At 42.1% G+C, this 12,879-nt stretch overlaps 1 protein-coding gene across 2 annotated transcripts in view; it reads right to left on the reverse strand.

Moving 5' to 3' along the window:
- Nucleotides 1–3,479: 3,479 nt before the first annotated feature.
- aff2 (AF4/FMR2 family, member 2) overlaps nucleotides 3,480–12,879 on the reverse strand; it is a 332,245-nt gene continuing 322,845 nt past the window's right edge. For both annotated transcript variants that reach the window (XM_070551870.1, XM_070551862.1), the window contains exons 24-26: nucleotides 10,357–10,409; nucleotides 7,831–8,072; nucleotides 3,480–7,043 (exon numbers count right to left, since the gene is read on the reverse strand). In XM_070551870.1, coding sequence (XP_070407971.1) covers nucleotides 6,922–7,043; nucleotides 7,831–8,072; nucleotides 10,357–10,409 — 417 coding nt within the window. In that variant the 3' untranslated portion in view covers nucleotides 3,480–6,921. The remainder of the gene's footprint in view (nucleotides 7,044–7,830; nucleotides 8,073–10,356; nucleotides 10,410–12,879) is intronic.

Below are 12,879 nucleotides of genomic sequence, written 5' to 3' on the forward strand. Positions count from 1 at the left end.
GCTCTGGAATGAGTTACCTCTGTTCTTACGTCCACTCAACTCCGTTGATGCTTTTAAGAGCAATCTGAAAACCCATTTGTTTCTCCGGGCGTTCCAAACATATTTTGTATGCGGATTGGCTGTATACGACTTTTTATGTATATTGTGACTGTATTTTATAGTAGCCTTTTGGTGTGTTGTTTAACTTGTGAAGCACTTTGTGACCTTTTTGTCTGTGAGAGGTAAAGCTTACTTACTAGAGGAGAATATCTGTGATATTAGGTCAAAAAAACATGAGCAAAAACAATTAGTTCCCCCTGAAAGTCTTTATTGTTTCTCATTTTAATTAAATCTTAATAAAAATATTGGTGAAAGGTAGTAAAATCCAACATGGTTTCCAAAGCACAAACCACGATGCTAGAAGGTATCCTCTAGATAACAAAACAGACTCCGCATGTAGGAGGAGAATTAACTCATGCATTTGTAAAACATAAACAGCAAAATTAAAAATCCCGATGGAAGGGAAAAGCTTTGAGAAAAGAGCAAAATGAAAAGAAAACAACCTTTTTCGTTGTAACACTCCAAGTTTCAGTTGGATGCAGCTTCGGCACTCCGAAGCAATTAGAGCATATCTGTGATTTTATGAATTGCAAATAACTTTTAGAGAGACTCATCACTGTTGGAGAGATTATCCCAGTACTATCATCGTGCTACCATCTGCTGTCAGAAATCAATCAGTCTATTTAGCTTTCCATTGTAATCGCTGGTGCTTTGCTGCTTTTCATAAATATGTTGACAACTGTGATAATGCAAAAGCAACTAATGGGATCTCTAATGAGATGCCAGCAGTATGACTGAGCCACGCTGAGTATTTCCAGGACACACATGTGTAGCACGAGTTCAGCAGAGACGGGCATTTTTTTCACCACAGAACAAAACTGCATCAAACGAAGTTGAAGTGGTTAGGGTTTGGTCTGGTCTGGATCAAAGAAACATGGTTGAGGAGACATTTGTTTGGCTAACTGGGACTCTCCGGGTAATCACTGGGAATTGGTGATTACTAACATCTGGTAAGGCTCTGTTCACACGGCGGGAGAAAAAAAAGATCGGTTTTGGTCCTACAGCGCGTGGTGAACATTCCCCAGCCAGACTGGAAAGCTCGCAAAACCTCTCAAGATCAAATTTGACTTTGGAGTAAACAAACATGGCGGAGAGGGAGCATAGTTCTCCAGCCTCACTTTCTGATTGGCTACACAACAGGAAGTAAATTTGTTTGTCATCGAAATCAGACCAAGACAATCCAACATTTTGAATATCCTCGATTTATGATCGGAGCAATCCAGTTGTGCCTCCGATCAGTCCCTCCAGATCACTCTTAACACACCACACATGGCAGGAATATCTGCGAAGATTATCTTTAGAGTGTAATCAGGGAGGAGTTGGCATTATCTCGTTGTGTAAACCGGGACAAAGTGGGCTCTGAGTTTCTTCTCTCCAGGCAAACATTCTCAGAACTGTGCATCCGGCAGGTGGGAAACATGACGCAAGTAGCATAGCTGGCTAGCTTAGCTTATAGCATAAACAACAAACAGCTAGTCCTTTTCTGTTCATCACCAAGTTACACTACTCCATGCTTCTTGGGCTTAGGGAAGTTCTAACACTCCAGAGTTGGTCCGGTTTCTGAATGCTTGCCTGATTGGTAGCAGGATCATGCTAACGCAGGGTTTTCTGATGTGTTTCAGGGCCCAGATTCTGTTGATTACCCAGTTTGGGATGAAAGTCAAAAAGCTCAAAACAAAAGTAGTGAGAAAATGGGTAAGGGTTTAAAAAAGTTAAAATATAGAAAATCTATTTTGAGATTAAAAGAATCAAAACGTTTAGCAGCGCTGGCACAAATATCTATGTGTCTTTTGTCATGTTGTAGCTTTTAATATTAACATAATACTTTTGCACTTGGAACTGCATCAAAGCTGCAGTATTAGTGTGGGTTTTACAGAAAACCAGTAAAAATAAACACATTTTTGTTTAAGAGGATCCGACAAGCTGGGTTGTCGTTGTTGTTTTACACATTTGCCTCTTCGCTCGTTGCCAGTGATGAAAAGCAGTTTGATGTGCTCGTCATTTTGCTGGAGGTTGAACGATATGAGGAAGTACTCGTTAGAACCCCGGGGATTTTTCACCCTAATGGCCATCCGTTGGTAAGGTCCTTCTCGAACACAAAAGTACTGCTTGCTAATATGTACTGCCTCCTATCACCAGGGGAAAATACACACCGCCAATTTATTCTGGAAACAGTTTTTAACTTATTCTTCCAATATTTAGACTTTAATCTCAAAAACACATGTTTGTTCTTCTTTTTGTTTTTCCGTAAGTCCTTAACTAGCTGTAATAGTAAAATGGAAGATGGAGCATTACCGAGACTTTCCACTAGGTGCATGAGCGGCGCGTAATGTAATAGACGCGTTTTAGCGGGTTGTCCGGCAATCGGAGGGTTGAGGTTTTCTCCCCCAGGGCAGCTGTAGCTACACTGCAGCTCATCACCACCAGGGAGGGAATGCATGTGAGAACGGGTGAATGATTGTGTTGTAAAGCACCTTGGGGGGTTCTGAAACTCCAGAAGGCACCATATCAAATACAGGCCATTTTACCTGTGGGTTCCCGTCCCACCTGGAGTGTTTTAGAAGCTAAATCACATCCAAAGCATGTCACACTTTTGGTCATGCGAGGTCACAAAATCACCAGAGTATTGCAACACCATGCGTGATTTCAGAAGTTATCGTGATGGCAGCACATATCCTAAAAGGTCTGAGAGTTATTTTCTGTTCTGTTTACCTCCATTATGAAGGATTCACAGGAAATCAGGAACTTTTTTTTTTACTAGCTCAGCAATTGGAAATGTGAATGTGACTTTTATTTTGAAAGTTTCCAGATGCTTTACACTGCTCTTGTGTTAGACTTCCTGCCTGGCCCAGTCTGAACAGCTGATCTTAGGACTGTGGGAGCGAATAAAATATACACTCAAAGCTCAACCCGTACCTACGCTTCTGGGCCAGTTCTAAACCTTGCAGTCTGTGGAAATGCGCCCATCCACTAACCGCGGCTAACTGCTGCGTGCTACGTTTCACAAACGTCACGCAACGCTTATGCATCGGGTGGAAACGCCTGCTTAGCTTTTATTATCACACACTACAGAGTCCAGAGTGTTTGTTAGCATGTACTGGTGCACAGATTCTGTTAGCTAAGGCCAGAGCCTGAGTGGCCGCCTGCTGAACTGAATGCTAAATTTGGCTAACGTTGTTAGCGTGGAAGGTAAAAGGAGTCGTTTTACCCTCAGCTGAGAGGAAGCAGTAGATAGACCCTCAACTTGTCTTCAGGGTTCCTGACTGTTCCTGCTAGCATACAGCTCTCCTCAGGTCAAACATTCACACGCTGATGGAATCAGGATAGACAAAAAAAAAGAGACAGATTTTGTTTTTCTTTCTTGAAATGGACACAAGCAGTTGTTGGTCTGAAGCTACTGTTTATTGCATGCAATGATTTTAAAGTTTCAGGCATTTCAGACAAACTGAAACTTGTTCAAATCATCAAGAAAAGAAAAATACAGCAAGTGACGCTAATTCAACACGTTTAATCACTCGTTGCTTCGAGTCTTAAAGCCAACCCCTGGCATCGTCATTAACGCCAGTAAAAAGCTTATGGAGACATTTGATTTTACGAAAAACAATCTCATATTTATACCAATATGGTATGAAATTTTGTTCAACCCATTCTTTGTTTCTTTAAATAAATAGAGCAATTCCAACTGGACGCAATTAGAGGCACTTAAGTTTCTTTCGTTCTTTTTTTATGGTAAAGTAAAAATTACTTTCCACATCCATGTGGTCTTCCACACACATTCAGCGATGGCGACGTGACTCCAAACGTGTAAATCTCATGCTGGATGGGCTGATTTACTGGAAGCAGCACAAGCAGATTTTAGGCTTTTGTAGCACAAAGAGCAACAGAGGAGAAACCACACGGAAATGGTGGGTCTGCTTGTAAATGCACCACAAAGAGTTCAAAATCACCTCAGCTTTGGTTCTGTGTAAATGCAGCCATGGACACACACACACACACACACACACACACACACACACACACACACACACACACACACACACACACACACACACACACACACGTATTCATCAATACCAAATTAACTCGCTTCACTTCCTCATTCCAATCATTCACGACAATCAAAAAACCAAAAACAAACATACAGCGAGTCACAATCTGTACATTATGGTACACAAACATCATGGTTGTTCAGAAATGATTTAGATAGACTAGACAATCAGCTGTACACATATACACACCAACAACACAGCTAAAGGAGACCCGGCAGACGATCTGATCTGTACAAAGTGACAGGGTTACTTTGACATCGGAGCGCCGGATCAGACGTCAGCGTTACCTTGTCCAGCATGTGGGTGGGGCCTAAATAGAGCCAAATTGTACCCAAACTTTTAGTACCCCCCCATCATGTAAGTGTTTGACACCTTAGTGAGAACTAGATCTGAGCAGCCCATACAGGAAGAGGAGGACAAGAAAGACGCAGTTGATAGAAATCAGTCCTAATGTAGGAAATGTTCACATTTTTTCCACTTTAAACCATTTTTTAAAAAGTCAGTTTGTTTTTTAAGTGAAGATTAAAAATAATCTGCGTCAGCGTTCCAACCCAGAACTTCCTGTCTGGATCGCTCACTTCTGTCTACTCCACATATTTTAACATTTCAACCATGAAATAAAGATGGAGAGAGCGTGGTTCAGCTTTAGTTCAAACACCAAACTGGTCCCAGTGCTAAACCAGAGCCAGAGCTCTTTCTGGTTCCACCACTGATATAATCTGGCTATAAAAACCAGCGCTTTGTTGGGCCAGAGGGGAAAGCGCTGCTTTCACCAGGAGCTGGAGGAGGGCTGGAGGAGACCTAAAACGGTGTTGAAATCTCTAAGTTAGTTTCACTTTTGCTTTGACTTAAGAACAAACGGCTCACACATAACAGGAGCTGACTGATGTTTGAGTGTTTTTAAAGGTGGAATACTCATTTAATCGATACATTTGCAGCGATCTCTAGTAGGAATGAATACCTTGTAGGTCATACTCTGGGGAAAAAAGCTCCGGTGCGTCTGTTTCAGGAACTAGGAGATTGCCTCATCAGAGTTGAGTTTCAGATGGCAGAATTTGGAGTCTTATTCCCTGATATTTGGACATCTCTCCTCTGAAGGAAGCCTCACCTCCTCCCCAAAAACAGTCATGTCAACCTCATAACAAATGTAACTTTTTTTTATATTTATCCAGAAAACTAGCTTCCAAAGTCAGGTTTTCACCTAAATGCAGCTGTTGGTGAGCTAGAGTTGTTCTCACTTTCTTTTCTGAGGCAGAAAGCGGAAGACATGTGAGAAAACTTTTGGAGGAAAAAGGGATATAGATTTAGGAGGGGTTGGAGACAGCTTTGGGAGAACTGTGAGTCAGCTTTGAGACAAATGTGAGACAGCAATGGGAGGACTGTGACACAGCTATGGGAGTCTTTGAGACAGCTTTGGGAGATGTTGGAGAAGGCTTTGACTGTAAGATAACTTTTGGAAGGGTCAGAGCAATCTTTGGGTGTACTGTGAGACAGCTTTGGGAGGACATTGAGACAGCTTTGGGAGAACTACAAGAGAGATTTAGGAGGACCGTCAGACAGCATCGAGTGAACTGTGAGAAAGTTTCAGGAGGACTTTGAGACAGCTTTGGGAGAACTGTGAGACAACATCAAGTGGACTGTGAGAAAATTTCAGGAGGATTGTGAGACAGCTTTGGGTGGAAAGTGAGAAAGTTTTGGGAGGAGAGTGAGACAGCTTTGGGAGAACTATAAGACAGCTTTGGGAGGACTGTGAGACAGCATCGAGTGGACTGTGAGAAAGCTTCAGGAGGACTTTGAGACAGCTTTGGGAGTGCTGTGAGACAGCTTTGGGAGTACTATAAGACAGCGTTGGGAGGACCATGAGACAGCATCGAGTGGACTGTGAGAAAACTTCAGGAGTACTGTGAGACAGTTTTGGGAGGAGAGTGAGACAGTTTTGGGAGATGTAGGGACAAATCCAACTCCAAATTTGACAATTTTGTTCATGAGAACATGTTACAATACTCAGAGTTGTAACATAACGGTTTTAGGCACCAACTCCTTGTGATTCCATCTGAAAATGTCTGTATTTTTTCTCAGTTTAGTGTCTCCTATTTGTCCCCAGCAGCCAGAGAGAGACACTGGTTTTAGCACCAGTAAGTCTCTTTTTTAAGGTTATCAATGTGATAACAATGCCATTAATCCATTCCTCTCTACTGCTTTGTGCTTTCCAATCATTCAGTTTCTCCTTCTAAACAAATCCTATTTAGTGTTTATTAATCACCAATAAGCAGTAAAATCGGACATTGTGGTCTTTTGGCTTCAGGCTGAACTCCTCTAATAAAACTTTTTCTTACATTTCAGATAGTAAAACTCTGAAAACGTCATTAATCTAAGAAGCTGTGGCACTTTGAATATTGTGACTGCAATCATAATCCAGGTGTGCACACCTCTGGTGGGTGGTGTCTGGAGGGGGTGGGGAGGACTCCAGCCTGAGGGACCACGGCCCCTGGACCTCTACTGATCCAGCTGGATCAACATGAGCCTGAGGCTTTAACTCCAGTCCTACTCCTGCTCCTGAGCATCTGCTGAGGCTGATGAGCCTCCAGACTCAGACAAGGTTTGGTTCGAACTACAGGTGAATTTTAACCCACTAATGACCCGTCACGGTGTTGGATCATTTGAAGGATTTCAGCAGGTGGTGAGGCATTGTCATGGGCCTCCTCCGGCTCTAGTTCCTCGACCCTCCACCAACATTTTCTTATTTGGTTTCATTGGACGCTTGCTCCAGTCTTTACAACAGCTGAGCCTCCATGCGAAGCCAGTGCAGTCCCTGTCTGATGTAGCGCACCAGCTCGGTCATGCTGCTCTGCTGACTCAGCGGTCTGGTGGCTGAGTCCAGGTCCTGGAAGAAGTCTGCAGAAGAGAAAGAGGAGCTGAAGGTGACTGCTGCTGAAACATAGCACACCTCTTTAATAGGATCAGTATCTCCACAAAAACCTGCCGTGTGTAGTCCTAAACGTTTGTGCCACGCTGGAGGAAACAACACAAGGACAGTAAAGGTTAAACGCTGGAAGCAAACCTCATTTTGCTCCTGAGGCTGACTGTATTTGTTCTGGTTTCTTTATTGTTGTAACGGAGAGTTCTGGTTGTGTTTTCAGAGGAAACTATAAATAAACAAGCCTATTAAACATCTTAATAATTATTTTCTCTGAGATTTGGCTGAGAACAGTAAGTAAAAATGACCTAATTCATAAGCTTCTGATGTTTTCCGGTACAAGTGTGTTTGAGACTCTTATTGTGAAGGAATAAAGTGGCCATAAAATACCTCAATATTTATAGTTCAGTCTTTTGTCAACATTTGCACTTTGATCTGAAAATAACATGTCCAAATTTGACTAAACATTTAAATAAAAACAAAATGATAACATTTCGAGTTTATTCTTGCGAACTGCATCGTCTTTGTTTCTCTCCCGTGGTGCAGGTGGAACATCCGCCCTCTGGAGAAATCATTATTATCTAATTACACAGAAAATAGGTATATGAATCATTTTATTCACTCAAATACTGTTTTACGTGTCAGAAGTGTTTAATTAATTATTCATTCATTAATTTTACATTTTAAACGGGTCATTTCTCGCAGTTTGAGAAGGTGGAATTATATAGGAGTGTGTGTGTGTGTGTGTGTGTGTGTGAGTTTCACCTCTGCTGTCAGCAGCCAGCCTATCGGCCGTCTCCCAGTGCTCGTAGCTCCTCAGGATGTTGTTGGTGATGTTAACATGACTGGCAGCCATGTGGTGAATCCGGTGGGGAATTGCCACACTACCTGATGACCCTGATGACCCCGATGCACCCACCCCCCCTCCTCCCGCTGTTGCTGCTGCTAGTCCACCGCTGCTGGCCGGAGACGGGCTGAGTGCCAGGGGTGATGGAGTCCCGTTGACCCTGGAAGACACAGAAGTCCCTGAGAGTCTGCAGGCTGGACGGATGTTTGAGTTATAACAAAATGTGTTGCATGTATTAAATGTGTAATACAGTGGTGTGAAAAACTATCTGCCCCCTTCCTGATTTCTTATTCTTTTGCATGTTTGTCACACAAAACGTTTCTGATCATCAAACACGTTTAACCGTTAGTCAAAGATAACACAAGTAAACACAAAATGCAGTTTAGAAATGATGGTTTTTATTATTTAGGGAGAGAACTAAATCCAAACCTACATTGCCCTGTGTGATTAAGTAATTGCACCTGAACCTAATAACTGGTTGGGCCTCTCTTAGCAGCAATAACTGCAATCAAGCGTGTGCGATAACTTGCTACGAGTCTTTTAGAGCGCTGTGGAGGAATTTTGGCCCACTCATCTTTGCAGAATTGTTGTAATTCAGCTTTATTTGAGGGTTTTCTAGCATGAACCGCCTTTTTCAGGTCATGCCATAGCATCTCAATAGGATTCAGGTCAGGACTTGGACTAGGCCACTCCAAAGTCTTCATTTTGTTGTTCTTCAGCCATTCAGAGGTGGAGTTGCTGGTGTGTTTTGGGTCGTTGTCCTGCTGCAGCACCCAAGATGGCTTCAGCTTTAGCTGGCCAACAGATGGCCGGACGTTCTCCTTCAGGATGTTTTGGTAGACGGTAGAATTCATGGTTCCATTTATCACAGCAAGCCTTCCAGTTCCTGAAGCAGCAAAACAACCCCAGACCATCACACTACCACCACCATGTTTTACTGTTGGTAGGATGTTCTTTGTCTGAAATGCTGTGTTACTTCTACGCCAGATGGAACGGGACAAAAAGTTCTACTTGTCTCATCAGTCCACGAGGTATTTCCCCAAAAGTCTTGGCAATCATTGAGATGTTTCTTAGCAAAACTGAGACGAGCCCTGATGTTCTTTTTGCTTAACAGTGGTTTGAGTCTTGGAAATCTGCCATGCAGGCCATTTGTGCCCCGTCTTTCTCTTATGGTGGAGTCGTGAACTTTGACCTTAATTGAGGCAAGTGAGGCCTGCAGGTCTTTAGAAGTTGTCCTGGGGTCTTCTGTGACCTCTCAGATGCGTTGTCTCTGCGCTCTTGGGGTAGTTTTGGTCGGCCGCCCACTCCTGGGAAGGTTCACCACTGTTCCATGTTGTTGCCATGTGTGGATAATGGCTCCCACTGTGGTTCGCTGGAGTCCCAAAGCTTTAGAAATGTCTTTATAACCTTTACCAGACTCATAGATCTCAATTACTTTTGTTCTCATTTGTTCTTGAATTTCTTTGGATCTTGGCATGATGTCTAGCTTCTGAGCTGCTTTTGGTCCACTTCTCTGTGTCAGGCAGCTCATATTTAAGTGATTTCTTGATTGAAACAGGTGTGGAAGTAATCAGGCTTGGGGTGGCTACAGAAATTGAACTCAGGTGTGAAACACCACAGTTGGGTTATTTTTTAACAAGGGGGGCAATTACTTAATCACACAGGGCAATGCAGGTTTGGATTTAGTTCTCTCCCTAAATAATAAAAACCATCATTTCAACACTACATTTTGTGTTTACGTGTGTTGTCTTTTTTCCACACCGCTGTATGTCATATGTATTATATGTATGTATGTATATACACATTATATGTATGTATTTATATACACATTATATGTATGTATTTATATACACATTATATGTATGTATTTATATACACAGTGTGGCTTCTTGGTTATAAAGAAAATTCATCTTTTCAGCAGCCAGAGACTCTAAACACGTCAGAAACATGTTCTGTCTCACACCGCTGGGTGGGAGTCTATGGCAGTGATGTCATGTCTGGGATGTGGCCTTGACCTTTGATGACCCACATTTTGTATCTTCTTCAGTGCCACACACACACACACGCACACACACACACACACACACACACACACACACACACACACACACACACACACACAAGCCTAAGTCTTGCTGCTGCACAGCATCCAAGCTGTCCAAACTCATTAGTTTCACATCCTCATCTCCTCCACGCCTCTCCTCCTCCATCCATCATCACTCCCTCCATCACTCCTCATCTCGGCAGCCCCTCTGGTCTTCTCCTCCTCACATCTACAACAAATCAATCCCTTTATTTGCTTCCTGAGGGGTTTGTTTGAGCAAGTGGCTGTCAGGGGAGGCTTGGCATGCCGCAGCAGAGCTCCGGTGAATTATAAATTCTCAATTATCCAGGTGAAGGGAAGGGCTGGTGCTTCAGGTGTGTGTGTGTGTGTCGTAACTCACTTTCCATTGGTCCTCCAGGGAGACGGGGCTTGGTGGGAACTCTTTGCTGAATTCTGAGCACAAAAGCACAGATTTAGTAAACAGCGCAGTCTGTGGCTGAGTGGAGGCAGAAACAGTTCAGTCAGACTCTTCCCAGAGTAAAGAAATACTACAACAAACAGGTTAGTACAGGAAGACCTCTATCCGACTGGTCTCAGGCTGTTGGCGACTAGGTAGACATACTAAATTGCAATAAAATATATTTCATATGCTTAAAATCAGATGAAACTGAACGAGTTGGAACCGTTGTGACTGTAGAGGAGCTCAGTGTCCAATCAGAACTCATGAACGTGAATAATAAGATTAATCAGTCACTGCTAAAGGGACAATAAAAGAGTTTTATTACAGTGAAAAGTAGTCAGTCTACATGCACATATGCAGGGTTATGTAAAAAGCTTTCAGAGTAAATGCTGCATTATTTGCTATAAAGTGATATTATAATAATTTAATGATAAATGTGCACAAATAAGCTTGAACATATACAGAATTTAACAAATATTGCACCGATTGATTTCAGAGAATAGTTCTATTGCACCGTCTCATATATGTGTGAAGAGTGGTGTGTGTGTGTGTGTGTGTGTGTGGGTGGGTGGGTGTTGGGGGGGGGGGGGGGGTGTCTGTATACATGACTGCCTGATAAAATATTTTTTGAGCCTGTTGGGTTTTGACCTGAGTGACCTGTAGCACGATGGCAACGTCGGTGTTGGAGGCAGGTCAGGGGGCACTGCTACTACCTAACAATGGTGATTGGTTGAAATAAGGTTAGCTTAAATCTACACGATTGACTCCAAAACTCCCCCAAAAGAAATGTAACCCGAAAAATTGGCAAAAAACGGTCCAATCTGGCAACTCTGGTCATGATCAGCCCTATTATAGTGATGTCATCAGTGAATTAATGATGACGATGCCAGTGTGAATGTGGGAGGAGTCATGTGTACTTAGGGGGTTAAACAATGGGGCTAAGGACGCACCCCTGTGGCATCCCGAATTTAGGCTGAGATTGGTGGGGCCCCCCAATCTGACATCCTGAAGTTTAGTTTCCAGCTTCTGGACCGCTTCACGAGGTCTCAGAGGTAAAATCTGAGCTAAGGTCCAGGAACAGAATCTTTACGCAGGTGTTACCATTGCCTAAACCTTTTTAAAATAAGGCGGAAAGCTCATTAAATACTAAAGAAATGTAATTTTTGTTTTGTTTTTCATTGTTGGGAAAAATTAGGCAAAATACAATAATTTCAGAGCAAATGCAAGAATAACTGAAATAAAGAAAATATCAAATAAAATGTTTAAAGTCAAGTTCATAAAAATTGGGAATACAAACTTTTCGGTATAAACTTTTTTTTTTTTTTAGATTTTAGATTCATTCATTGCGCAAAAATATTTTTGTGGAAATCAGAAAATCTGCTTTGTTTTTTGCCCAATCTCAATAAAAATGCTCTGAAAAGGAGCTCAGTGAGTCAAAATGTGCTGCAAACACAGCAGAGAACCACAAGAGAGAAGCCATCTGGTCTCTCATCAGCACCGATTCACAAAGTCTGTGTGTGGTTTGTTACGGAGATGTGTGCTGGTGAAGGTTCTGCTCATGCTGAACCAAACATGGACGTTCTGGACCCACACACTTTGAAAACATGACTTGGTAGTAATGAGAGTTCAGGGGTCCAGATGTGTGTAGGGTGCTGATTATAAAGGAACAACACATTCAACTTCAAAACTACTTCATTAGCATTCCATATATGAAATATTTAGTTAAAGAGCAAGTCACCCCCAAATCACCTTTTTTTTTGCTGATAAACTAAATAAACGAGTGTCTAATCGTGCTGCAGACACGTGTCGTCAATAATTTGGCATTTCAGTGCATCTTAGTTAAAATTTAAATATTTTGCTTAAGACTGGCAGTGTTGTGCCGTTGTCAGGTCAAAACTCTGCACTGTATTTGAATTTAAATCTGCCACCGCTATTGGCTAAGAGGTATGCTATGATGTAAACTGGTACATTATGATGTCACAATGCTGTCGTGAACCTGTGTGTGTGTATTTGTTAGCGGCTCCGCCCTCTCGGTCTGCTAGGCAACGGCATTTGTTGCATTTTTCAAACAGGATGTGGGAGTGGAGTTAGACTCTGGTAGGGGGTGACTTGCTCTTTAAAGATTTTCACTTTACCTAAATATTTACTTAAAAACAACATTCCTATTCAGATTTCAGCCCTGAGTTGAAACTTCTTCATTTTATTTATTAATATAACAATTTTCAACGTTAAAAGAAAGCAAACATTTAGACATGATATTGTATTTTCCTACGTGGAGCAGAAAAAAGCAACTGACCTTTCACTGTGATGAGGAGCTAAATGTGTCAAATTACATGTTTTATTATTACTTCACTTTAAATTGGAGCCATAGATCTGAAACACGTTTTGTGAAGCCCACCCAGCTTTACACAGAGCAGAGCAAACGTTTCCTGTGAGTTGGAGAAAATAAAAATAAAACTGTTG

The sequence above is a fragment of the Nothobranchius furzeri genome, chromosome 1 (genome assembly GCF_043380555.1).
Source record: "Nothobranchius furzeri strain GRZ-AD chromosome 1, NfurGRZ-RIMD1, whole genome shotgun sequence".
Classification (NCBI taxonomy): domain Eukaryota; kingdom Metazoa; phylum Chordata; class Actinopteri; order Cyprinodontiformes; family Nothobranchiidae; genus Nothobranchius; species Nothobranchius furzeri.